Raw genomic sequence first — 23,848 nt, 5'->3', positions numbered from 1 at the left:
TTAATGAAGATGGAGAGGCCCAGGAAGGGGAGGGAGGTGTCAGATGGTCCAGGTAAATTTAAGGTAAGGGTGGAATGCGTTGGTGAAGTTGATGAATTGCTCAACCTGCTCGCGGGAGCACGAGGTGGTGCCAATGCAGTCATCAATATCGCGGAGGAAGAGGTGGGGAGTGGTGCCGGTGTAATTATGGAAGACGGACTGTTCTACGAAGCCAACAAAGAGACAGGCACAGCTGGGGCCCATACGTGTGCCCATGGCTACCCCTTTGGTCTGGAGGAAGTGGGAGGATTCGAAGGAGAAATTGTTAAGGGTGAGGACCAGTTCGGCCAAACCAATGAGAGCGTCAGTGGAAGGGTAACTACCACCTAGCAACGGCCCCTAGTAACTGTCCTTAACAACTGCCACCTAGCAACCTAGTAACTGCTACCTAGCAACGGTCCCTAGTAACTGTCCTTAACAACTGCTACCTAGCAACGGCCCCTAGTAACTGTCCTTAACAACTGCTACCTAGCACCCTAGTAACTGCTACCTAGCAACGGCCCCTAGTAACTGCCACCTAGCAACGGCCCCTAGTAACTGCTACCTAGCAACGGCCCCTAGTAACTGTCCTTAACAACTGCTACCTAGCAACAGCCCCTAGTAACTGCCGCCTAGCAGCTTGCACGCGAGTACTCCAGACGTCGTACGCGTGCGCATTTCCTCATGAGCGCCAACAAAAAAATAAAAACATCGGAACATCGAAATCTCCCTGTGAATAATTCATCAATCTCTGCACGGGTTTTTATTTAAAAGTTAGTTGATGGTATTTCTGTGTTGTGTCTGTGCCAGGAGGTGAGGGGTCAGGGGTCAGGACTGACTGTTTCCGGGTTCACAATGAGCGGCCACAGCCGAGTGTTCGTTATGGTGGGGGCGCGGCTCGGAGGGCGCCGGTGCTGAGGCGGCGCGGCTGCCTGGCCTGCCTGGGTGAGTGAGACAGTGAGAGAGAGATAGAGAGAGCGCTCCAGTGACCGGCCCGCTGGGTTCACCGAGTGGGAGGGTGGGACATTTACACCCGGTTTGTGTAGAGACTCCTACAGTGCGGCCTGAGCAGGCCCTGACACACTCACACTCTGACAGAGAATGAGAGGCGCCGAGTTGGTAGGGAAGGAACACAGAGAGAGAGAGAGAGAGATGCTTCCCCTCCCCAACCCCCTCCCTCACTCACTCACAGGCCCTGAGAGGGGGACCTCAGAGTCTCTGCTCTCTCACTGAGGCTGAAAAGGGGACAGAAAGAAATGGGTCAGGACTGTCCCTGCTCTCACAAGCAGGCACACAGCAGACACACTGGCTCAGGGGAAGTGAAAGACACCAAGGAGTCCCTGATCTCTTTCATACAGGTCTTGAAGGGGATAGGCAGCGGGAAGTAGGGTCTGCAATGCTTCTGGTCTCTTGCAGACACACAAGCTCACTGGAGAGAGAGGAGACCCTGCCTGGTCAAACTCACTGGCCCAGAGAGAGAAGTGGAGTTCACATAACCTCTGCACTTACTCTAATTCATGGACTCTGTCTCTCGTAGAGACACTTGCTGTCAGACATCCTGTTTCAGACACGTACATATATAAAGGTGCAGAGAGAGAGAAGTGGGTCTGAATAGCCCCCTGGTCTCATCCACAGACTCTCTCAGGCCCAAAGAAAGAGAGGGAAGCCCCTGGTATCTCTTTCAAGCACATACTGGCCCCAAGATAGGGAAGCAGGGTCCTGCATTGTCCCTGGTGTCTCACTGACAGAGTCTGTCATAGACTCACTCAGTGGTTTAGAGAGGGATGGAGAGAAAAGTAGGATCCACACTGTCCTTGCATTCATTCTGATTATCTTAGACTCTTCCTATGTCTCTGTTGTGTACAGAAGCCTGAAGTGGGTCTGTACTAACCCTGGTTTCTTATATTTGCACACACTCTAACAGACTCATTGAGGCCCAGAGACAGAGAAGAGACACACTAAAACAAATTGCTGGAGAAACCCAGCAGCTGTAGCAGCATCTATAGGGAGAAAGCAGTTAGTTTTGGTACATGGGTGGGAAGGGTTTAGAGGGATATGGACCAAATACAGGCGATTAGAACTAGCTGAGTGGGCATCATGGTCATCATAGACTGGTTTGGGTCAAAGGGCCTGTTTCCATGATTTTTATGACTCTGAGTCCAGTGACCCTACTTCAGAGAGAGAAGTGCAGTCTGAACCGCCCCTGTATACACTTGCTTAACTCACTCCATGTTCTCACAATCTTTTACTAGCACACTCACTCTCAGACATGTACACACAGGCCCAGAGAGAGAGAATACCTAAGTGTGCATTGCTCTTGGTTATGCACTCTACTCTTATATAGGTGCATGATTTATAAAATCATGAAGGGTGTGGATAGGGTGAATAATGAAGGTCCTTTTCTTAGGATCAGGGCATCCAAATTAGATCGCATAGGTTTGAGGTGAGGGGGAAAAGATGTAAAAGGGACCAAAGGAGCAATTTTTTTCACATTGAGCATGGTGTGTGTCTGGAATGAGCTGCCAGAGGAAGTGGTGGAGGCTGGCATAATTATGACATTTAAAAGGCATCTGAATGGGTATATGAATAGAAAGGGTTTAGAAGGATGTGGACTAAATGCTGGCAAGTGGGACGAGACTAATTTAGGATATCTGGCTGGCATAGACAAGTTTGACCGAAAGGTGTGTTTCTGTGCGTATAACTCAATGACTCTTAACCACTCTCTCACAGGCCCAAAGGGAGAGAGAAGCAGAGTCTGCACCGCCCCTTCACTGATGCACACACATTCTGTGTCTCTCTCTTTCTGTCTCTCTCACAGCCCCCACCACATTCGCTGTTGCATAGACTCTCACTCTCACATTACTGTACACACATGCACAATTAAAAATAAGCAAATGTTGAATACTCAAACAATTATAAAATACCATCTTGAACTCCATGGTTAAGTGAACAATTCAGCCTTTTCAGATTAAATCTTGTGTGACAATTACTGCCTCCTCCATAATGTGATTATTGAGTAATGGCATAAATAGCTTTGATAATGTTCTGATTCCTTTGTACCTTGGAGTATTTGCGTATAAAACAAAAAAAGAAATTTTTGAATAGAAATTTTAAATGTGCTGTGCTGTCTGCTACCACTAGAACAGGGGCGATAGTTTGTGAATCATTGCAGCCCATGGAGTTCTGGAGTTTATTCAAAGTAGGATTAGATTTTTATTTGAATCCACAGGAGATTAAGGGATGTGGGGCTTGGGTGGAATGGTGTCAAGGTCTAAATAATTGTGATGCCTGAAGAGTTGAATAGCCTGCTTCAATTTTATATTATTTTACGCCAAACATTATAGGTTGCAATATTTCCATTGCTATCCATGTTGACCTTTCTCTCAATGCAGAGAAATGTTTGCATACGTTGCTTATTAATTCTTCATTCTCTTCAGATTCCAGTATTTCAAATACCCCATTCTACAGCAAATATTTCACTTCAGCCTTAGTGTGCAGCGCATTAAAATTTTGGTTTGTCACTTATTTTTTAAAAAAACTTAGCTGAAGAATGTTCTTTCATTATTGACAACAGATAGTCCTGCACATAATCTACTTCAACTCAACTTGTCCAGTTAATTTTAATCAACCTTTTTAGACATGTTGTGACGCCTGTGGGAGAGGTGGGACTTGAGCCATATTTGGCTCAAGTTAAGGACCCGTCCACTCTACTGAAGTTTTAATGCCACGTGGCCATCCTCTTGCTCAACTTCATTTAACCCTGTCAATGTGTCTTTACATTCCTTTCTTGCTGTATGTACCCCTGAACTGCATCTCTGGTCATCATCTTGACCACTTCATATGGTATAACTTCCAGTTTCTAGTCAATGTCAGATTGAACAGATTTCTCCTGAATTCTTCTTCGGATTTATTCATGGTTATCTTGTGTTAATGGCTCCTAGTTCTAAACAGTTCACAAATAGTAACACCATCTCAATGTATACTTCATCATCCCTTCATAGTTATGAAAGTCTTTATTAGGTCATCTTTCATCCTTCTCTTTTCTAAAATGTGCTGCAGTTGTTTCAGTCCTCCCTAACAGTTTCTCACTTGAATAGTGTAATTGCAAACCTTTTGTGTTTTCTGCAACATATCAATTTATTTTTGCACTTCTTATTGTCTAGTCAAGTCTCCAGTGTGGTTTTGTTAATGTTTCCTGCTAAAAGGTCATGAAGATAAATTTATAATTTTTAAAATTGTTACATGATCTCATAATCTGGACTTCAAATGGTGATGGATAATTATTAGTAGACCACCCCACAGGAAAACACTTGATTCACCCCTAGGTTAAAGAAATTAATGACGAGATCTGCTTTGCTGAATTTTTGTAGTGGTCAGGAGTAGAGCACTAACATAAGTTGTTTTATAAAGTTTTATCTTTCTTTCTTGTTCATGGGAAACGAATGTCATTGGCTAAGCCAGTATTTATTACCCAATCTGAATTGCCATTGAGAAGGTCATATTGAACTGCCACCTTGAACCACCCCAGTCCTTTGGATATGGAGATGCTGACAGGACTCTTAATAAGGGAGTTTGAGGATTTTGACTTAGCGACAGTGAATGACCAGCAATTTAGTTCCAAAGCAGGATGTGCGTGGTTTGGAGGGGAGTTTGCAGTAATGGTGTTCCCATGTATCTGTTGCCCTCGTCATTCAAGGTGTTAGAGGGCATCTGTCTGGAAGGAACTGTCAGAGCAACCTCGCTTTGTTATGACAGTGCATCGTGTAGATGGTACACACTGCTGTTACTATGCATAAGTGGTGAAAGGAGTGAATGTTGAAGATGGTGGATCAAAAGGCAGTTTTGTCCTAGATGGTTCTTGAGTGTTGTTGGAGCTGCACTAATCCAGGCCAGTGCAGAGTATTCAATCATACTTGTTACTTGTGCCTTTTAGATTGTGGACAACAGTGGGGAGGCAAGAGGTGAGTCAGTCACTATAGAATTCTTAGCTTCTGACTTGCACTTGTAGTCACAGTATTTATGTGGCTGTTTCAGGATGACGATGATGGAAGCTTCTGCCGTGGTAATTACTTGGACTGTCAAGGGGCAATATTTAGATTCTGTCTTTTTGGAGAAGGTCATTGTCTGGCACTAGTGTGGCACGAATTTTGTTTGCCACTTATCAGACCAGGCTTGAATGTTGTTCATGTCTTGCTGCATGTGGACATGAGTTCTGAAAGATGTTGATAGTGTTGTCTGGAGCGTTGTCTATAAGGCATGAATTAATTAGAGTCATAGAGATGTACAGCACGGAAACAGACCCTTTGGTCCAACCTGTCCATGCCAACCAGATATCCCAACCCAATCTAGTCCCACCTGCCAGCACCTGGTCCATACCCCTCCTATTCATATACCCATCCAAATGCCTCTTAAATGTTACAATTGTACCAGCCTCCACCACTTCCTCTGGCAGCTCATTCCATACACGTATCACCCTCTGTGCGAAAATGTTGCCCCTTAGGTCTCTTTTATATCTCTACCCTCTCACCCTAAACCTATGCCCTCTAGTTCTGGACTCCCTGGCCCCAGGGAAAAGACTTTGTCTATTTACCCTATCCATGCCCCTCATAATTTTGTAAACCTCTATAAGGTCACCCCTCAACCTCTGACGCTCCAGGGAAAACAGCCCCAGCCTGTTCAGCCTCTCCCTGTAGTTCAAATCCTCCAACCCTGGCAACATCCTTGTAAATCTTTTCTGAACCCTTTCAAGTTTCACAACATCTTTCCGATAGGAAGGAGACCAAAATTGTGCGCAATATTCCAACAGTGGCCTAATCAATGTCCTGTACAGCCACAACATGACCTCCCAACTCCGGTACTCAATACTCTGGCCAATAAAAGAAGGTATACCAAACGCCGCCTTCACTATCCTACCTACCTGCGACTCCACTTTCAAGAAGCTATGAACCTGCACTCCAAGGTCTCTTTGTTCAGCAACACTCCCTAGGATGTTACCATTAAGTGTATAAGTCCTGCTCTGATTTGCTTTCCCAAAATGCAGTACCTCGCATTTATCTGAATTAAACACCATCAGCCACTTCTCAGCCCAATAGCCCATCTGGTCAAGATCCTGTTGTAACCTGAGGTAACCCTCTTCGCTTTCCACTGCATCTCCAATTTTGGTATCATCTGCAAACTTACTAACTATACCTCTCATGCTCACATTCAAATCACTTATGTAAATGACAAAAAGTAGAGGACCCAGCACTGATCCTTGTGGCACTCCATTGGTCACAGGCCTCCAGTCTGAAAAACAATCCTCCACCGCCACCCTCTGTCTTCTACCTTTGAGCCAGTTTTGTGTCCAAATGGCTAGTTTTCCTTGTATTCCATGAGATCTAACCTTGCTAACCAGTCTCCCAAGGGGAACCTTGTCAAACGCCTTACTGAAGTTCACATCTACTGCTGTTCCCTCATCAATCCTCTGTTACTTCTTCAAAAAACTCAATCAAGTTTGTGAGACATGATTTCCCGCACACAAAGCCACGTTGACTATCCCTAATCAGTCCTTGCCTTCCCAAATACATGTACATCCCATACCTCACGATTCCCTCCAACAACGTGCCCACCACAGAGGTCAGGCTCACCAGTCTATAGATCCCTGGCTTGTCTTTACCACCCTTCTTAAACAGTGGCACCATGTTAGCCAACCTCCAGTCTTCCTGCACCTCGCCTGTGACTACCGATGATACGAATATCTCAGCAAGGGGCCCAGCAATCTCTTCCCTAGCTTCCCATAAAGTAGTAGGGTATACCTGATCAGGTCCTGGGGATTTATCCACCTTTATGCGTTTCAAAACATCCAACACTTCCTCCTCTGTAATATGGACATTTTTCAAGGTGTCACCATCTATTTCCCTACAGTCTATATCTTCCTGTATTCTCTGACAGTCCCTTATGCTTCCTGCTACTCCACCAATCTTCATGTCATCTACAAACTTGCTGATAATACCAACAGTGCCCTCTTCCAGATCATTTGTGTATATTACAAACAACAGTGACCCCAACACTGACCCCTGTGGAACACCACTGGTCACCTTTCTCCATTTCGAGAAACCCCCTTCAACTACTACTGTCTCCTGTTGCTCAACCATTTCTTTATCCACCTAGCTAGAACACCCTGCACACCATATGACTTCACTTTCTCCAATATAGTCTTCCATGGGGAACCTTATCAAAGGCCTTACTAAAATCCATGTACATGACATCAACAGCCCTTCCTTCATCTATCAACTTGGTCACTTCCTTGGAGAACTCTACTAAGTTGGTAAGGCAAGATCTCCCCTGCACAAAACCATGTTGCCTATCACTGATAAGCCCATTCTTTTCTAAAAGAAATAGTTCTTATCCCTCAGTGCCTTCCCCAGCAACTTTCCACCACCGACGTCAGGCTCACTGGTCGGTAGTTATCCGGAATATCCCTACTACCCTTCTTATACAGGGGACAACATGAGCAACCCTCCAGTCCTCCTGCACCTCACTTGTATTTAAGGATGCCACAAAGATATGTCAGGGCACCAGCTATTTCCTCTCTCACCTCCCTCGGCAACCATCCGGTCCTGGGGATTTGTCCACCTTAATAACCTCTAGCCTACCCAATACATCTTCCCTACTTATGTCAACAAAGGGGCATACCCTTTGTCCTTAATGTATTTGTAAAAACCTTTTAGATTCTCCTTAATTCTATTTGCCAAAGCCATGTCATGTCCCCTTTTGGCTTCCAGATTTCCGTCTTAAGTATACAGGTTATTGTCAGCCTGTTATTGGCCTATTGTGTGACAGTTCTACTAACTTTAGCACAAGCCCCCAAATGTTGGTAAGGAGGACTTTGGCAAACAGCCCTGTTGACTTTTAAAATGTTGTTTCTGATGCCTAGGTTAATGCCAGGTGGTCTGTCTATTTTTTTTAAGTCTGGAGTCACATGTGGGCCAGATCAGATGAGGTTAACGGATTTCCCTCCCTAAAAGGCATTAATAAACAAGGTGGGTTTTAATAGCAATCAATAACTCGCTTTTAATTGCAGATTTTTTAAAAAAATTAAACTCAAATTTAGCCATCTAGCATGGTGATATTGGGCCCATGTTCCCAGAGCAGTTCAGGGCTATAGATGTCTCGCCAGTGACATTAAAATACATGACTGCCTATTAGTATCTAATGTCCTGTGGGATGCAGGTTTCATTTCTTCATTCTACTTTTCTAATGCATTATTATCCGTTTTACAACATAATCCATTATGGTAAATTGTTCAAATCTTTTATGGGCAATTGCAAAACAATTATGTTTTAACTCTTCACGTTTTCAACTCCCTAATTACACTTTTAACTCTTATTTACTTATATTCTCAAATACCGTTTTGAAGAGATACAAACAGTATGAAATTTGTATGCCCCATTGTTTAATTAGATTTAATTGTAAAAGGCTTGATGATTTCCCACTGAGTAAACATTTAAGTGTACACGATTCACATAAAGCTGGTATTCTATAGTTTGAGTATCCTGTGTGTTTTTCCTTAAAGTCCCCTTTTTCTTGGCTGGGTGTATTGGGAGTTAAATAATTCCTATTTTTCAAAGAACAATGTTCACACCTGGAATGTGGGTATTGCAGGCTAGCTATAATTTATTGCCTGTTCCTAGAAAGTGATGGTGAGCTGCCTTCTTGAACTGCTGCACTGAATCTACTACAGGCAGACCTACAATACCATTAAGAAGGGAGTTCCAGAATTTGACCTAGCGATACCAAAGCTAAAGTAATATATGTCCAAGTCCATTAAAGAAGAATGGATTTGATTGTTAGAAGAATTATTATTATATGAAATCTATAATTTGAGATTTCTATATGCAAAATTGAAATGTCTGTAAAAAAACTCGTGGTTTTTAGAAGTATTGTTAACAATGGAAGGGATTATTTTCTAATCTTTTTGTCCTCACCATCTACAACAGTGAAAAGCATTTTGAGATGTGCAGTAATTATGAAGGGCACTATGTAACTACAGGACTTTATTTGTTTTTTCATTCTTTATGATCCTGGTAAAAACTAGTAAGTTGTTTTGTTGGTTTTACAACAAAAACTAAGCAGGTATTTAAATAATGGTTTAAAACATGAGTTTGACCATCAAACTTGAGCATAAATACTGGAAGCTGCACGTTGTTAATATAATGGACTACAAGATAATGCATGGCTTAGAAAGGGTGGACGCTTGGAAGTTGGGGAGACTAGGACCTGTGGGCATAGCCTTAAAATTAGTGGGGGTCAATTTAGAACAGAAATGAGGAGACATTTCTTCAGCCAGAGAGTGATGGGCCTGTGGAATTTATTGCCACGGAGTGCAGGGGAGGTCAGGACACTGGGTGTCTTCAAGGCAGAGGTTGATAAATTCTTGATCTCGCAAGTAGTCATGATTTGGAGATGCCTGTGTTGGACTGGGGTGTACAAAGTTAAAAATCTCACAACACCAGGTTATAGTCCTGATGAAGGAGTGGCGTTCCGAAAGTTGGTGTGCTTCCAATTCAACCTGTTGGACTATAACCTGGTGTGGTGTGATTTTTAACTTTGATCTCGCAAGGAATTAAGGGATACGGGGAGAATGTGGGTAAGTGGAATTGAAACACCCATCAGCCATGATTAACTGGCGGAGTGGACTCCATGGGCCGAATAGCCTTGCTTCCCCTCCTATGTCTTATGGTCTATTTAAAATAATGTTAAAAATACAGTGAGCAAAAATACTTACAGCTTAAACCAAACTACTTAAATTTCTTTCTACTCCCATTTGATTTGCATACTCAGTAGTTCAGATCAGAGATACTTATTAGAAGTTGGAAGATCAGCCTCTTGTTCTGAGAAATGTTTCAAAGATTCTTATAAGAGCTGAGATTACTTAGGCCTCCCCTCTTATTTTTGCCAAGGTTGTCCCTTCAAGTCTGCTCCAACTGACCCACAGTTGTAAACTTTCAATCCAAAGCATTTAAAATGACAGCAATGCTTTAGTCAGTCAGGTCAGAACTCTCCTGGCTCTAGTATTAACTCTGGAATCTTGCATCTAGATGCATGGATTATCTGTCCATGAGAAATGAATCTTTTCAAACCCGTCCCTTGTGAGAGTTACCCTGGGGCTATATTTCCCTGTACGTTTCTTCATGGTAATGTCGGTAAATCAAAATCCACATGCCAAGCAGTCAGCAACTTTTCTGTTGTAGTATAAATTGTTCTGATCGTTTGACATTTAGCATTCTTGTGTTTCTTCAGCTGCATGCTCTTCTCAAGAATATTCTAGTTCTGTTTTACCAAATGAAATGTTGACTTGTGACCTCAATAAATTTCAAATATCTGAATAATTGAATACATAAACTATTTCCTTTATTAGACAATGGCCTGGTTGGAATGATGTAACTTGTGTAAAATCCCCTTTTGTAAAGACTTCAGTGGGTAGAACACTTTGAATCACAGAGTTGTGAGCTCATATCCCACTCCAGAATCTTGAGCAGAACTTAGATTGATATATCAATGCTGCATTGTTGGAGGTGGAGGAGAATTGAACCAAGGTCTTGACTGCTTTCTCAGCTGAATGTTGAAGATCTATTGATATGCTTTCAAGGAAGAATGGGGGAATGATCCCCAGTGTCTTCAACGGTATTTATCTCCTACCCAAAATCTCAAAACCAAATTATCTGCTCTGTCTTAAACATGTGTGGCTGAGGAGCTGGTGCAGAAGAGAAGGATTCACATGTTTGGATCATTGGAATCTCTTCTGGAGTATAAGTGACCTTTATAAGAAAGACAGATTGCACCTGAATTGAAAGGGTTGTAATATACTGCTGGGAGATTTGCTAGAGCTGCTTGGGAGCATTTCAACCAGTAAGAGTGGGGCTGATAATGAGGAAAGAGATCAGTCTGAGACTATTAATTTTGGGAAAATGAACAAGTCAAACAGACATGGCAGGCAAGAGCAAAGCAGGGAACGAAGTAGGACTGATAAGTTAAACTGCATTCATTTCGATGCAGGTCTAACAGGGCAGATGAACTCAGGGCATTACTGGGAACTGGGATAGCAATTACGGAGACGTGGCTCAGCGATGGACAGGACTGGCAGTTTAATGTTCCAGGGTATAGATGCTACAGGAAGGATTGAAAGATGGGCATGAGTGGAGGGGGAGTGGCATTTTTGATCAAGGACTGCATTACAGCTGTACTTAGGGAGGATATTCCTGGGAATATGTCCAGGGAAGAGATTTGGATGGAATTGAGAATTAAGAAATCCTTTACTGGGATTGTGCTATAGACCCCCAAATAGTTGAGAAACTAATTTGTAAGGAGATCTCAGTTATCTATAAGAATAACAGGGTGGTAATGGTAGGGAATTTTAACTTTCCAAACATAAACTGAGACTGCCATAGTATTAGGGCTTGGATGGAGAGGAATTTGCCCTGAAGAAGGGCTTATGCCCAAAACGTCGATTCTCCTCTTCCTTTGATGCTGCCTGACCTGCTGCGCTTTTCCAGCAACACATTTTTAAGCTCTGATCTTCAGCATCTGCAGTTCTCACTTTCTCCATGGAGAGGAATTTGTGTGTACAAAAAAATTTTCTGATTGAGTATGTGGTTGAACCTCCTAGAGAAGGTGCAAAACTTAACCTACTCTTGGGAAATAAGGTAGGGCAGGTGACTGAGATGTCAGTAGGGGAGTACTTTGGGGCCAGCGATCATTATTCTATTAGTCTTAAAATAGTGATGGAAAAGCATAGACTAGATCTAAAAGTTGAGGTTCAAAGTTGGAGGAAGACTAATTTTGATGATGTCTGGCAAGAACTTTCAAAAGTTGATTGGGGACGGGTGCTTGCAGGTAAAGCGATGGCAGGAAATTGGGAAGCCTTCAAAAATGAGGTAATGAATCCACAGATGGTGTATTCCTGTTAGGATGAAGAGCAAGGCTGGTAGATGTAGGGAATGCTGGATGACTAGAGAAATTGAGGTTCTGATCAAGACTAAGAGGAAAGCATATGTCGGTATAGACAGCAGAAGTCAAGTGATTCCCTAGAATAGTATAGAGGCAGTAGGAGTATACTTAAGAAGGAAATTAGGAGGGCAAGAAGGGGTCATAGGTCATAGAATCCCTATAATGTAGAAATAGGCATTTGGCTCATCGAGTACATACCAACTCTCCAAAGAATGACCCACCCAAACTCACCTACCCTATCCTATCCCCGTCACCCTGTATTTCCCAGGGCTAATCCATCTAGCCTGTGCATCTCTAGATACTATGGACAATTTACCATGGCCAATCTACCTACCCTGAGATAGCTTTGGCAAATAGGGTTAAGGAGAATCCATAGGGATTCTACAGTTAATTAGGACAAAAGGGTAACTAGCAAGAAAATAGGGGCCCTTTAAGAATGCCTATGTTAGAACAGCAAGAGATAGGGGAGATACTAAATGAGTGTTTTGCATCAATGTTTACTGTGCAGAAGGATATGGAAGATAGAGAATGTAAGGAAATAAATAGCAACATGTTGAAAAATATCCATATTGCAGAGGAGGTGGTACTGGATGTTGTAAAACTCATAAAGGTGGATAAATTCCTAGGACCTGATCAGGTGTACCTGAGAATTTTGTGGGAAGCGAGGGAAGTGATTGCTGGACCCCTTGCTGAGATTTTTGGATCATCGATAGCCACAGGCAGGGTGCTGGAAGACTGGACGTTGGCTAACGTGGTGGTGAGGAAAAGCTGGGGAACTGTAGATTGGTGAGCCTGACATCTATGGTGGGCAATTTGTTGGAGGGAATCCTGAGGGACAGGATTTACATGTATTTGGAAAGGCACGGACTGATTAGGGATAGTCGCTACAGCTTTGTGCATGGGAAATCGTGTCTCATGAACTTGATTGAGTTTTTTGACGAAGTAACAAAGAGATTGATGAGGGCCGAGTGGTGGACGTGATCGATATGGACTTCAGTAAGGCGTTCGACAAGGTTCTGTAAGGTAGACTGGCTAGCAAGGTTAGATCATACAGAATAGTAGGAGCGCTAGCTATTTTGATACAGAACTGGCTCGAAATTAGAAGACGGTGGTGGTAGAGGGCTGCTTTTCAGACTGGAGGCCTGTGACCAGTGGTATGCCACAAGGATCCAAGTTGGGCCCACTGTTTTTGGCCAGTTGTATAAATGATTTGGATGCGATCATAGGTATGGTTAGTAAGTTTGAAGATGACACCAAACTTGGAGGTGCAGTGGACAGCGAAGAAAGTTACTTCAGTGTACAACGTGATCTTGCTCAGATGGGCCAAAAGGCTGAGGATTAGTAGGTGGAGAATAATTTAAATAAATGTGAGGTGCTGCATTTTGGGGAAGGAAAACAGAGCAGGACTTATACGCTTAATGGTAAGGTTCTCGGGAGTGTTGCTGAACGAAGAGACCTTTGAGTGCAAGTTCATAACTCCTTGAAAGTGGAGTCACAGGTAGCTAGGATAGTGAAGAAGATGTTTAGTATGCTTTCCTTTATTGGTCAGAGTATTGAGTAGAGGGGTTGGGAGATCATGTTGTAGCTGTACAGGACATTGGTTAGGCCACTGTTGGAATATTGCGTACAATTCTTGTCTTCTTCCTATCGGAAAGATGTTGTAAAACATGAAAGGGTTCAGAAAAGATTTACAAGGATGTTGCCATCCTTGAGCATCCTTGAGGATTTGAGCTAGGGCTGTTTTCCCTGGAACGTCAGAAGCTGAGGGGTGACCTTATAGAGGTTTACAAAATCATGAGGTGCTTTTCTCTGGGGTGGGGGAGTCCAGAACTAGAGGGCATAGGTTTAGGGTGAAAGGGGAAAGATATAAAAGAGACCTATGGGGCAACATTTTCACGCAAAGGGTGGTATGTGTATAGAATGAGCTGCCAGAGGAAGTGGTGGAGGCTAGTACAATTGCAACATTTAAGAGGCAACTGGATGGGTATATGAATAGGAAGGGTTTGGAGGGATATGGGCTAGGTGCTGGCAGGTGGGACTAGATTGGGTTCGGGATATCTGGTCGGCAGAGACGGGTTGGACCGAAGGGTCTGTTTCCATGCTGTACATCCCTATGGCTCTGTGAGGAGCTGCATTTTGGAGAGGTAAATCAGGGCAGGACCTATACATTCCTGATTACGGGCTCTTGCCCGAATGTTGATTCTACTGCTGATCGGATGCTGTCTGACCTGCAGTGCTTTTCCAGCACCACACTCTCGACTCTAATCTCCAGCATCTGCAGTCCTCACTTTCTTCCAGGGCCTATACACTTAATGATTAGATTACTTACAGTGTGGAAGCAGGCCCTTCAGCCCAACAAGTCCACACTGACCCACCGAAGTGCAACCCACCCAGACCCGTTCCCCTACGTTTACCCCTTCACCTAACGCTACAGGCAATTTAGCATGGCCAGTTCACCTAACCTGCACGCTTTTGGACTGTGGGAGGAAACCGGAGCACCCGGAGGAAACCCATGCAGACACAGGGAGAAGGTGCAAACTCCACAGTCAGTCACTTGAGGTGGGAATTGAACCTGGGTCTCTGGTACTGTGAGGCAGCACTGTGCCACCGTGCCACCCACTAATGGTAAGGTCTTGGGGAGTGTTGCTGAACAAAGAGACATTGGAGTGCAGGTTCATAGTTTCTTGAAAGTAGAGTCAAGTGGATAGATTAGTGAAGAAGGCATTTGATTTGCTTGCCTTGAAAGGTCAGAGCATTGACTGTAGGAATTCGGAGGTTGTGTTGTGATTGTACAGGACATTGTTTAGTCAATTTTTGGAATACTGCATTCAACTCTGGTCTCCCTGCTATAGGAAGGATGTTGTGAAACTTGAAAGGGTTCAGAAAAGATTTACAAGGATGTTCAAAGTTAAAAATCACATAACTCCAGGTTATAGTTCCACAGGTTTATTTGGATGCCAGGTGGTTGATGAAGGAGCAGCATTCTGAAAGCTAGTGCTTCCAAATAAACCTGTGGGCCTATAAGCTGGAGTTGATTTTTTTTAAAATTATACACCCCAGAACAACACCAGCGCCTCCAAATCATGACTACAAGTATGTTGGCAGTGTTGGAGGGTTTGAACCACAGGGAGATGCTGAATAGGTTGGGGCTGTTTTCCCTGGAGCATCGGAGACTGAAGGGTGACCTAATACGGACTTATAAAATCATGAGGGGCATAGATAGGGTAAATAGACAAGCTATTTTCCCTGAGGTGGAGGAATCCAAAAATAGACAGCATAGGTTTAAAGTGAGAAGGAAAGATTTAAAAGGGACCTAAGGGGTAACTTTTTCACGCAGACGACGGTGCATGTATGGAATGAGCTGCCAGTGAGAGTGGTGTGGAGGCTGGTACAATTACAACATTTAAAAGACACCTGGATGGGTATATGAATAGGAAGGGTTTAAAGGAATATGAGACAAATGCTGGCAAAGGGAACTAGATTAATTTAGGATATCCGGTCAGTGTGGATGAGTTGGACTGAAGAGCCTGTTACCGTGCTGTATATCTCTATAACTCTGTCAAGTTGTTATTTGCAGGATCTTGCTGGAATTTGGATGCTGTTCCTTACGTTACAGCAGTTTCTGTACTTCGCAAGTACTTAATTGACTGAAGTGTTTTAGAATGTTCTGTAGCTTTGAAAGGTGCTGTATAAATACAAGTCTTTTTCATGTATTTTTTTGCTTTTCGGAACTGACAGGCACTTAGTTCAAGTTTAAATTAGCATATATTTCAAAAGTAACAGGTGGTAGTTTGTGTTAGATCATGGGGAGTGTTACAACTAACTGAGGGAAAGTTCTGGAAATCAAGCTCGGCTTTCCCCAGAGAGGGCGCAAGTTTAAAAATTGTATCCAACTACGCAAAGTCACTAATTTACCGATCTGATAGACTCAGGATAACACAAGACACAGACAATGTTTTTGCACTTAACAAGAATTACTATTTATTACCAGTATATAGACTCCAACAGCTCTGAACTATTGACATATATCTGAAATCGTTAAAACTCTAATCTATGTCTAAAACCTCCTCTAACATCATACAGATAGGTACAGATGAAAAAGCATTGGTGTTATTAATGGAGAAAAGAAAAAATACTGAGAAAATGATTCAATGACACCAACCCTCAAGATTCAATGAGTGGTTCCATTTGTTTCCAAAGTCCTTTAGTTCTGTGATATTTTCCTTTTGGTTCTTTCACAACAAAGGAGGCAGAGTCCACAAATTATAAAATCTCACTAATGTTTAAAAGCAGCACCTTGCAGCAACTCTTGGAAAGTGTGGTGCTGGATAGGCACAGCAGGTCAGGCAGCATTACATCCCTGATGAAGGGCTTACGCCTGAAACGTCCACTCTTCTGTAAATATCAGTAAGCGATTTGATTATGAGGGTTTCCTGACCCTATCTTCAACCACACCTCTCCAGTCATTAGCTGGTGATCTACTGGAAAGGGAAACCCAAATTAAGTTGTAAACAATTAATTAATTTGGTTTGGTTTCTAATGCGTTAAACATTTTATTGCAGCCAGACATTTTTATTTACTCTTCCTAGAGCATTGAGAGAAATAGGAAATCTGGTAGCAGGACTTAGGATTGGAAAGCCACATCTCTCCAAGGAGATTTTACTTGCTTCAAATAAAAGGTTCATCCCATCTGCATTATAGAATCACTGTAAATTAATGATACATATTCTAGAAGTTATCAAACTTAGTATTTGAATTAATCCTGCATTTATATTACTCGGTAGTGGTAATTTTTAGGATATTAATTTGTTATGTTAAGACACTTCTGAAAAACATTTGCAGTCCTAGATTCAGTTAATCTAAATGTGGCCTAATCCTTGCTGTTTGTTTTTAGGCAGTATGTCACAATGAACTCTTCATTATCTGGGCCTACAGCAGTAGCTGATGTGATTAAAGATCTAGACTCTCAGATAGCAGTAAGTAGCGCCTGAGTGGCCTTAACTGGTGTGAGAGAATGCAGTAGCAAAACACTGACAGGGGTTTTGCATTAAATTTTGCTTTGTTGCTTCCGCATTGGTGATTTGAATAACCTAATTGCAAATATCTGATGTGAATCCAGTAGAAAGTCATCATTTTGCAACAGTCACTAAGTTAGCTATAACATAACCTTCTTTTAAAAAATCATGTTTTTTTTCCTTCTCTTCTGAAGATACTTTGTAACAATGGCAGTGGCATTGTATCTGGAGCTAGACAATGAGTGACAGCAGACTGTTTGACTCTGGAAGTTCTGTACTCCTGAGTATCCATACATATGCAGATTGATACTTAGTGATTAAAATCTGACTTAATTTCTCTCTCCCCCCCCCCCCCCCCCCCCGCCCTTTGCGCATTACTGGTATCCAAATTGCACTATCCAAACTCAGCCATGTGTACTGGTCTGTAGTACTAATGTCTAAAACTAACTGATCCCCTTCAACCTCCAGCAATAAAAAAAGACAAATTGAAAAATAATCATTTAAAATACACAACTTTATAAATGTATAGATCAGGGTTTTCCAAAGTGGAGGTTGTGAATTAAAATTTTGAAGTTGCTCTGAAACTTTTTCAGCGTTTATAACAATAGTACCACTTCCCCAATAGGCTCTTACTACCAGTTTTCACTGAGGGAGTTGCAACAATTTTCAAGCCTTAAAATGGGGTCACAGTGCAAAAAGGTTGGCAAGCACTGTTGCAGGTGGTGTAAGATTCTTGGGAGACCAGGATTATTTTTCCTCAGCATCAATTATATTTCTGTGCCCCAATGAAGTATTTCCTAAATTCCTAAATTTCCTTTCCTAAATTTAGAAATGTATTCTTAAACTTAGTAGCAAAACTGCATTTACGTTAGAACACACTGCTGCTAACTACAGCTTAACTTTGCCAATCATGTGTAAGTTTTTATTGCTAAATCTCATAATCCAGGCCCTACTGGAGAAGTTTTTTTTTGACAAAGCAGAGATGCTTCTCAAAATTAATGTCTGAAACCTACACCAGCTCATTTTTTTGCTGCTGAGCATATACAAAACTAGTTAATCAAAAAGCATGCTGCTTGTAAATCACTCCTTTAAAAATAACCACGCATTCTGCTTTTCAAAATGCAAGTCAGTATTGCACAACTGCTGCTTGAATTGTTTCTGTAATGTGCAGTATATTGTTAGTCTTTGTTTTGTTCACTTTGGATTCTAACACACATTGTATGCTTATCTTTCTCAAATTTTACCCTGATCAATTCTTCATAAAATAGTAATTGTTATAATACTAATGTAATTATTTTTTAAAATTTGTTGCACTTCCATTTTTAAAATCAATGTGATACTTCGAGGACCCTCTGAGGCCTTGGCTTTCTAATGGTTGTATCAGTTGAGTGAGTGGTCAAAAGCTAGCAGGTAGAATATTATGTGGGAAAATGTGACGTCGTTCACTTTGACAGGCAAAATGAAACAGCAGAGCATCAATAAGATGGAGAATGACTGCAGAATTCAGAGATACAGAAGCATTAGGTGTTTAGACATGAATTACAAAGTTAGTATACAAGTACAGTACTTAATCATGAAGGCTAATATACTGTTCTTCATTACATATTATTCAGCAAAAAGAGCATTAGTGAGATCATGTCTTGAGTACTATGTGCAGTTTTGGTCTCCTTATTTAAGGAAAAGATGTAAATGCATTGGAGCTAATTCAAAGGAGCTTTATGAAATTGATACAGTTTAAGACTCATCCTTTCAGAAAGATGAGAATTTTTTTAATCCAAGGTTAGTATGACTTTGGAACGACTGCCTCAGCAAGCAGTGGACATGGGGTCATTTTACATTTTTAAGATAGAAATGGATAGATTCCCAGCCTAAAAAGGCTGGGATTCGAAGGTTGTGAATGTGGGATGTGGAATGGGAATGTGGAAACAGGTCAGCTGTGATCTTAGTGAATTTGTAGAACTTGAAGAGCCACATGGTTTACTTCTCCTATTTTATATGTTTGACTCTCTGACTTTTAAGTCATTAAATCAGCGAAACAGTTCATTGAAATAACATTCCCATTCAAAACATTAATGGGACTTTAATTTGACCTGCTTTAAAATACTGATGCAGATATAAAGGTTCAAATACGCTGCTGTAAATTAACATAAGACCGCATGTTAAAGCTACTTGGTTTTAATTCCGACTTGAGTTGTCTGTAATTTATAACTTGACATATGATTGACTAGGTAAAGATTTCATATTTGCTAAATATGAAGAATATTGCACCAGTATCTGGTTTCATTAAAACCATTAATTATCTCTAGTGTCTAGTTTTAGTAGAAACTCCTTGTTTATTTCAATGAAACAACTTTTTTAAAGCATGTTAGCACTGAGATCTAATTTGGATGAACAAATTGTTACTAGATGTTCCTTGTTACTAGACGTCCCTTGTTACTAGATGTCGTCATACTTGCTGTTGCTGACTAAAATGCTTATTATCTTGAAATGCCCAGACAGGAAAGCAAAACTTCTATTAAATGATACTGTTACCAATAACTTTACTGTAAGCACTGTAGCACACAAGATATTGTTGCTGAATCTAAAATTAAGCAGCTGTCCATAAGTTTCTGATTTTTCTGTCTGGAGGCATGAGCAAGTAAATGGTCTCACTAGACAGAGGGGCTGCCTTCATTTTTTAAAACTAACTGGCAGGAATAAATCTACTGCTACACGTTGATGAAACTGAGGTAAGAGCTTTCATTCCTTCATGATCGTCATGTCAGTGCAATTGGGGTAAATCAGCCAAAGAAGCATAGAAGTTGAACTTTAATTTTTAGCAAACTTTGTGATTCTCACAATGATTTTTATCACATTTGAATTGTAATCTAGCCAATGCATATTTTGAGTGCATTTTATGTTCAGTTTGCTCATTGCACCCAAATCATCTTTATGACCACTAGTGTGTGATTTAGTTGATACAGAGGATCTTGTCTTGTTGAGGGAAGACCTTCACAATACTGACACCCTTGGGCTATGTTGAAGCACAATTGAGGTTAATTTTTTTAGAAATTGTAAATCATGCTAATGTGAGAAATTAAAGTGTTGTAAAATGGAAGGTGCCTTCAAATCTTTGGTACCTCGTGCCAAGGTCAAAGACACTGCAGAATCTTGCAGCATGTTGAAAAATATAACCTTTATCATGACTGAACTATGAACACTGAATCCCAACATCCAAAAAACTGGTTAGACTTTTAATAGTAGGTGAATCAATTCTTGGCTGTGCTAATATTCTGCTGGAAGAGAAAATGTGATTTAAAACTGTGCAGCACTCTGGGCTTTGACGAGAATTTGAGCCCGCATTGTGATGCTATCTGGTGACAAGCTACTAAGTCTGAGTTTATTCATGATCTTGACTGAGAAATCAAAATTTCATTTCATGACAGTTTTATTTTGTTTTAAGAACTGGATGATGGACTTTTTTGTATTCCAATTAAAATACAAGTGTGCAGATTTGTGACATTTGACTCATCTTTAAAATGAGTAATTTTAAAGATTAGAATAAATTGTTTATGGTCTTCATTTTTTTAACACTTTTTTTCAAGATGGAATGCATGAAAGTGGACAAAACCAAACCGTTTCACTTGTTTGGAGTTACTGATAAGTCCAGTTTCAATCATCAGGTCACATGTTAACCTGGCAGGGAATCATTTGGGTTTGAGATACTTAGTACAACTGGATACAGATGAAGACTTTATTTATCATGTAAACTGTTTCGCTAAAGAGTAATATTGTATAAAAGGAATCTCCTTGTAACTTTTTAATGCAAACCTGTAGCCACCCTTTGCATAGCTGCTCAATACCCAAGTAACTCCTCTGTCTTAGAGTGGAAATTCATTTAGCTTTATTTATTTGAAATAAATCAGAATTTTTTGGTTCAGTGATCTGAAATTTGTGACCGGGGCTAGATTAAGTTTGCTGCATTTACCTCTGGTTGAGTGTGAATCTAGCATTGACTGATTTCATTCATTCTGGCAATGTTAAAAGTTGAGCAGCTTAAATCCTGTCCTAAAAAGCTTACAGATCCACAGCAGAGAATTATTCACAGTTTGGGATGCTTTGCCACTGCATTGTAAATGATACCTCTGAGAAGAGGTGCTGAATTAGGAAAAAGAAGAATTGAGCAAGTTTGACAGAGAATTTGTTTTGAGCAGGTATTAAAACAATATTTTCCTGTTTGAGGCTGAAGAGAAATGTGGCACCAGATCCCCGGCATTCCACTCATTGAGGCCGATGTAACTCCATTCTTTTTGCAGCCCTCTCTGCTAGTTTGCCCTGTTTGATGTCCGTCGGTTTGGGGATTTTAAAATGGTTGCTTTTTAGTAACTCACCAGCCAATAAAGTTTAGACTAGATTTAGCGAATTTTGAGAAGATTTGTAGCTCAGGTTGAGGTTCTGGATGTAGGTTGCTCACTGAGCTGGAAGGTTCATTCTCAGATGTTTTGTCACCCTACTAGGTAATGTCTTCAGTGGGCCTCCAGACAAAGCACTGCTGATGATTCCTGCTTTCTATTTATATATTTGGGTTTCTTTGGGGTGGTGATGTCATTTCCTGTTCTTTTTCTCAGCGGGTGGTAAATGGGGTCCAAGTCGATATGTTTGTTGATAGAGTTCCAGTTGGAATGCCATGCTTCTAGGAATTCTCGTGCGTGTCTGTTTGGCTTGTCCTAGGGTGGCTGTATTGTCCCAGAAGAAGTGGTGCCTTTTCTTATCTGTATGTAAGGATACTAGTGAGAGAGGGTCATGTCGTTTTGTGGCTAGTTGATGGTCATGTATCCTGGTGGCTAGTTTTCTACCTGTTTGTCCAATGTAGTGTTTGTTACAGTTCTTGCACGGTATTAGAATGTAGTATCTGGGCTTATTAATGTCTGCGGCTATTTCCCAATTAGGGCTATATTTGCACTCTCTGGAATAGCTCATGACAACTGGAGTTTAGGCTTCTCTGAATGAAGGCATGTCATTAGAAAGGAGACATTTGGAACATTGGTTGAACTAAGGATGTTTAGGAACTGTCAATATATGCTAACTGTGGAAATGTATTCCATTAATTGCATTGTTGTTGCTCATCCTCGTACTTACAAAACTTTGGGAACTATACAATTTATTTTCAATAACATTTGTATGTTTGGTGCTTTATATTTTTGCAGCAGGTAAAAGCAGTGTATGCTTTGTGCTTGGGATGGGTAGGGAGCGATTTTAAATTTGGAACATCAGAAATTCTTAGATATTGATTTGTGCTTAAATAAGAACTTTATTGAATTAAGTTAGTTATGGAGATGGGTATCTAAGATGGCGGCAATCTGAGAAGATCACACTGCAGAGCTTTGCATCGCAGCAAGAGCAGGACGGTCCGTTAACCCACCCAACCCAGGTCATCAGGATTTCTTGGAGCATTGGAAAGATTGTGGAGCCCCAAGAAACATTTAAAAATTGACTTACCTGTATTTTCAGCTGTCCAGAAATGCCTAAAAAGGGAGGAGGAGCATCTGAGGCCGGGCCTGCAGCAGCCTCGGAGCCGATTACTCTCCAGCACCTGGTGAACCAACTCTCGAAATCTCGCGAGATGTTGGGGAAACAGATTGAAGAGAAGCTGGCTCCAGTCTCTCTCATGCTGCAGAAGCATGAGCAGCAGTTGGGAGACCTGGAGAAGAGGACAGATGAGGTGGAGCACAGGGTCACATAGGTGGAAGCTGATGCCAGTTCATTCCAGGAAGAGCTCCAAGCCCTGAAGATGCAGGTTCGTAATTTGCATGACTAAGTGGATGATCTTGAAAACAGGGGCAGGAGAAAAAACATTCGACTCATCGGTCTGCCTGAGGGTAAGGAAGGTGAGCGGCCTGCGGAATTTGTTGAAGATTGGCTTTTGAAATTCCTTGACTTGGAGACTGGCATGAGAGGATTGAAGATAGAGAGGGCTCACCAGGTCGCAGCATGGAGGTCGGGTCTGGGTCAACGCACTCGTCCTTTCCTGGTGCGGTTCCATCATTACCGGGATAAGGAGAATGTCATGGAGGCTTCCAGACTCCAGGGGAAGGATCCAAAGGCCCTAATTTATGAGGGGTCTAAGATCATGTTTTTTCAGGACTTTTCAGTGGCGGTGATCCAGAAACGAAAATCGTATGATGGTGTCAAGAGAAGATTGAAGGAGCTTGGGATTCAGTACTCCCTGAGATATCCGGCAGTGCTTCGGATCACCTTAGATGGATCCATGCATCTCTTTGACACATCGGAGAAGGCAAGAGACTTTGTGGACAAACTATCCAAATTTAAACAATTGTAGTATTTATAAATATTGTTGCTTGGGTATACGTTTATCATTCTGTAAAAGAAATGGAGGAAATCCAGTTGGAGCTTTGTTTTTCCCTTTTTTTTCCTCTATTGATGATAATTTGGTTCAAACTATGTCTGGCGGTGGTTAAGATGTACATTTTAAATTTCTAAGTTAGGACATACCAAAGGATGGATGGGGTATTTATTCCCCCTTTTTTTATAAAAGTTTTTTATTCATATTGATATTCTATGGGGTGTTTATTCTTTTTAGCTTGTGCTTGCAATTCGGCTCTAGCTGGGAGAAGTGAAGGTGGTTGAGATGGTTAGATGCCTATTTATGGGCAGTTCGGGACGGGTAGTTGCCCCCTCCGGGCAGGGGGTGAGTTCCCCTACTCAGCACTATTGGCACTTTATATGTTGGTTTGTTTTCTGGTTTTTGTTGTTTTTTTATTTTTAATAATTTTGTATGTTTGTTAAATGTAGTGGTTTTAGTTTATGTAGTTTTTATATTTGGTGGA

The 23,848-nt window shown here is 41.5% G+C and overlaps 1 protein-coding gene across 5 annotated transcripts in view; it reads left to right on the top strand.

The window, feature by feature from the left end:
- The first annotated feature begins 855 nt into the window (after positions 1 to 855).
- The window catches only part of taf12 (TAF12 RNA polymerase II, TATA box binding protein (TBP)-associated factor), a 43,823-nt gene continuing 20,830 nt past the window's right edge, over positions 856 to 23,848 (top strand). For 2 of the 5 annotated variants that reach the window (XM_043717280.1, XM_043717277.1), the window contains exons 1-2: positions 856 to 963; positions 16,901 to 16,982. In XM_043717280.1, coding sequence (XP_043573215.1) covers positions 16,914 to 16,982 — 69 coding nt within the window. In that variant the 5' untranslated portion in view covers positions 856 to 963; positions 16,901 to 16,913. Of the gene's footprint in view, positions 964 to 8,022; positions 8,040 to 16,900; positions 16,983 to 23,848 lie in introns of those variants that run through there. The other 3 variants (XM_043717278.1, XM_043717279.1, XM_043717281.1) reach the window with 3 other exon arrangements.

Source organism: Chiloscyllium plagiosum, chromosome 27 (assembly GCF_004010195.1).
Source record: "Chiloscyllium plagiosum isolate BGI_BamShark_2017 chromosome 27, ASM401019v2, whole genome shotgun sequence".
NCBI lineage: Eukaryota > Metazoa > Chordata > Chondrichthyes > Orectolobiformes > Hemiscylliidae > Chiloscyllium > Chiloscyllium plagiosum.
The sequence above is the reverse complement of the archived record's forward strand: the minus strand, read 5'-3'. Positions and strand labels throughout refer to the sequence as shown.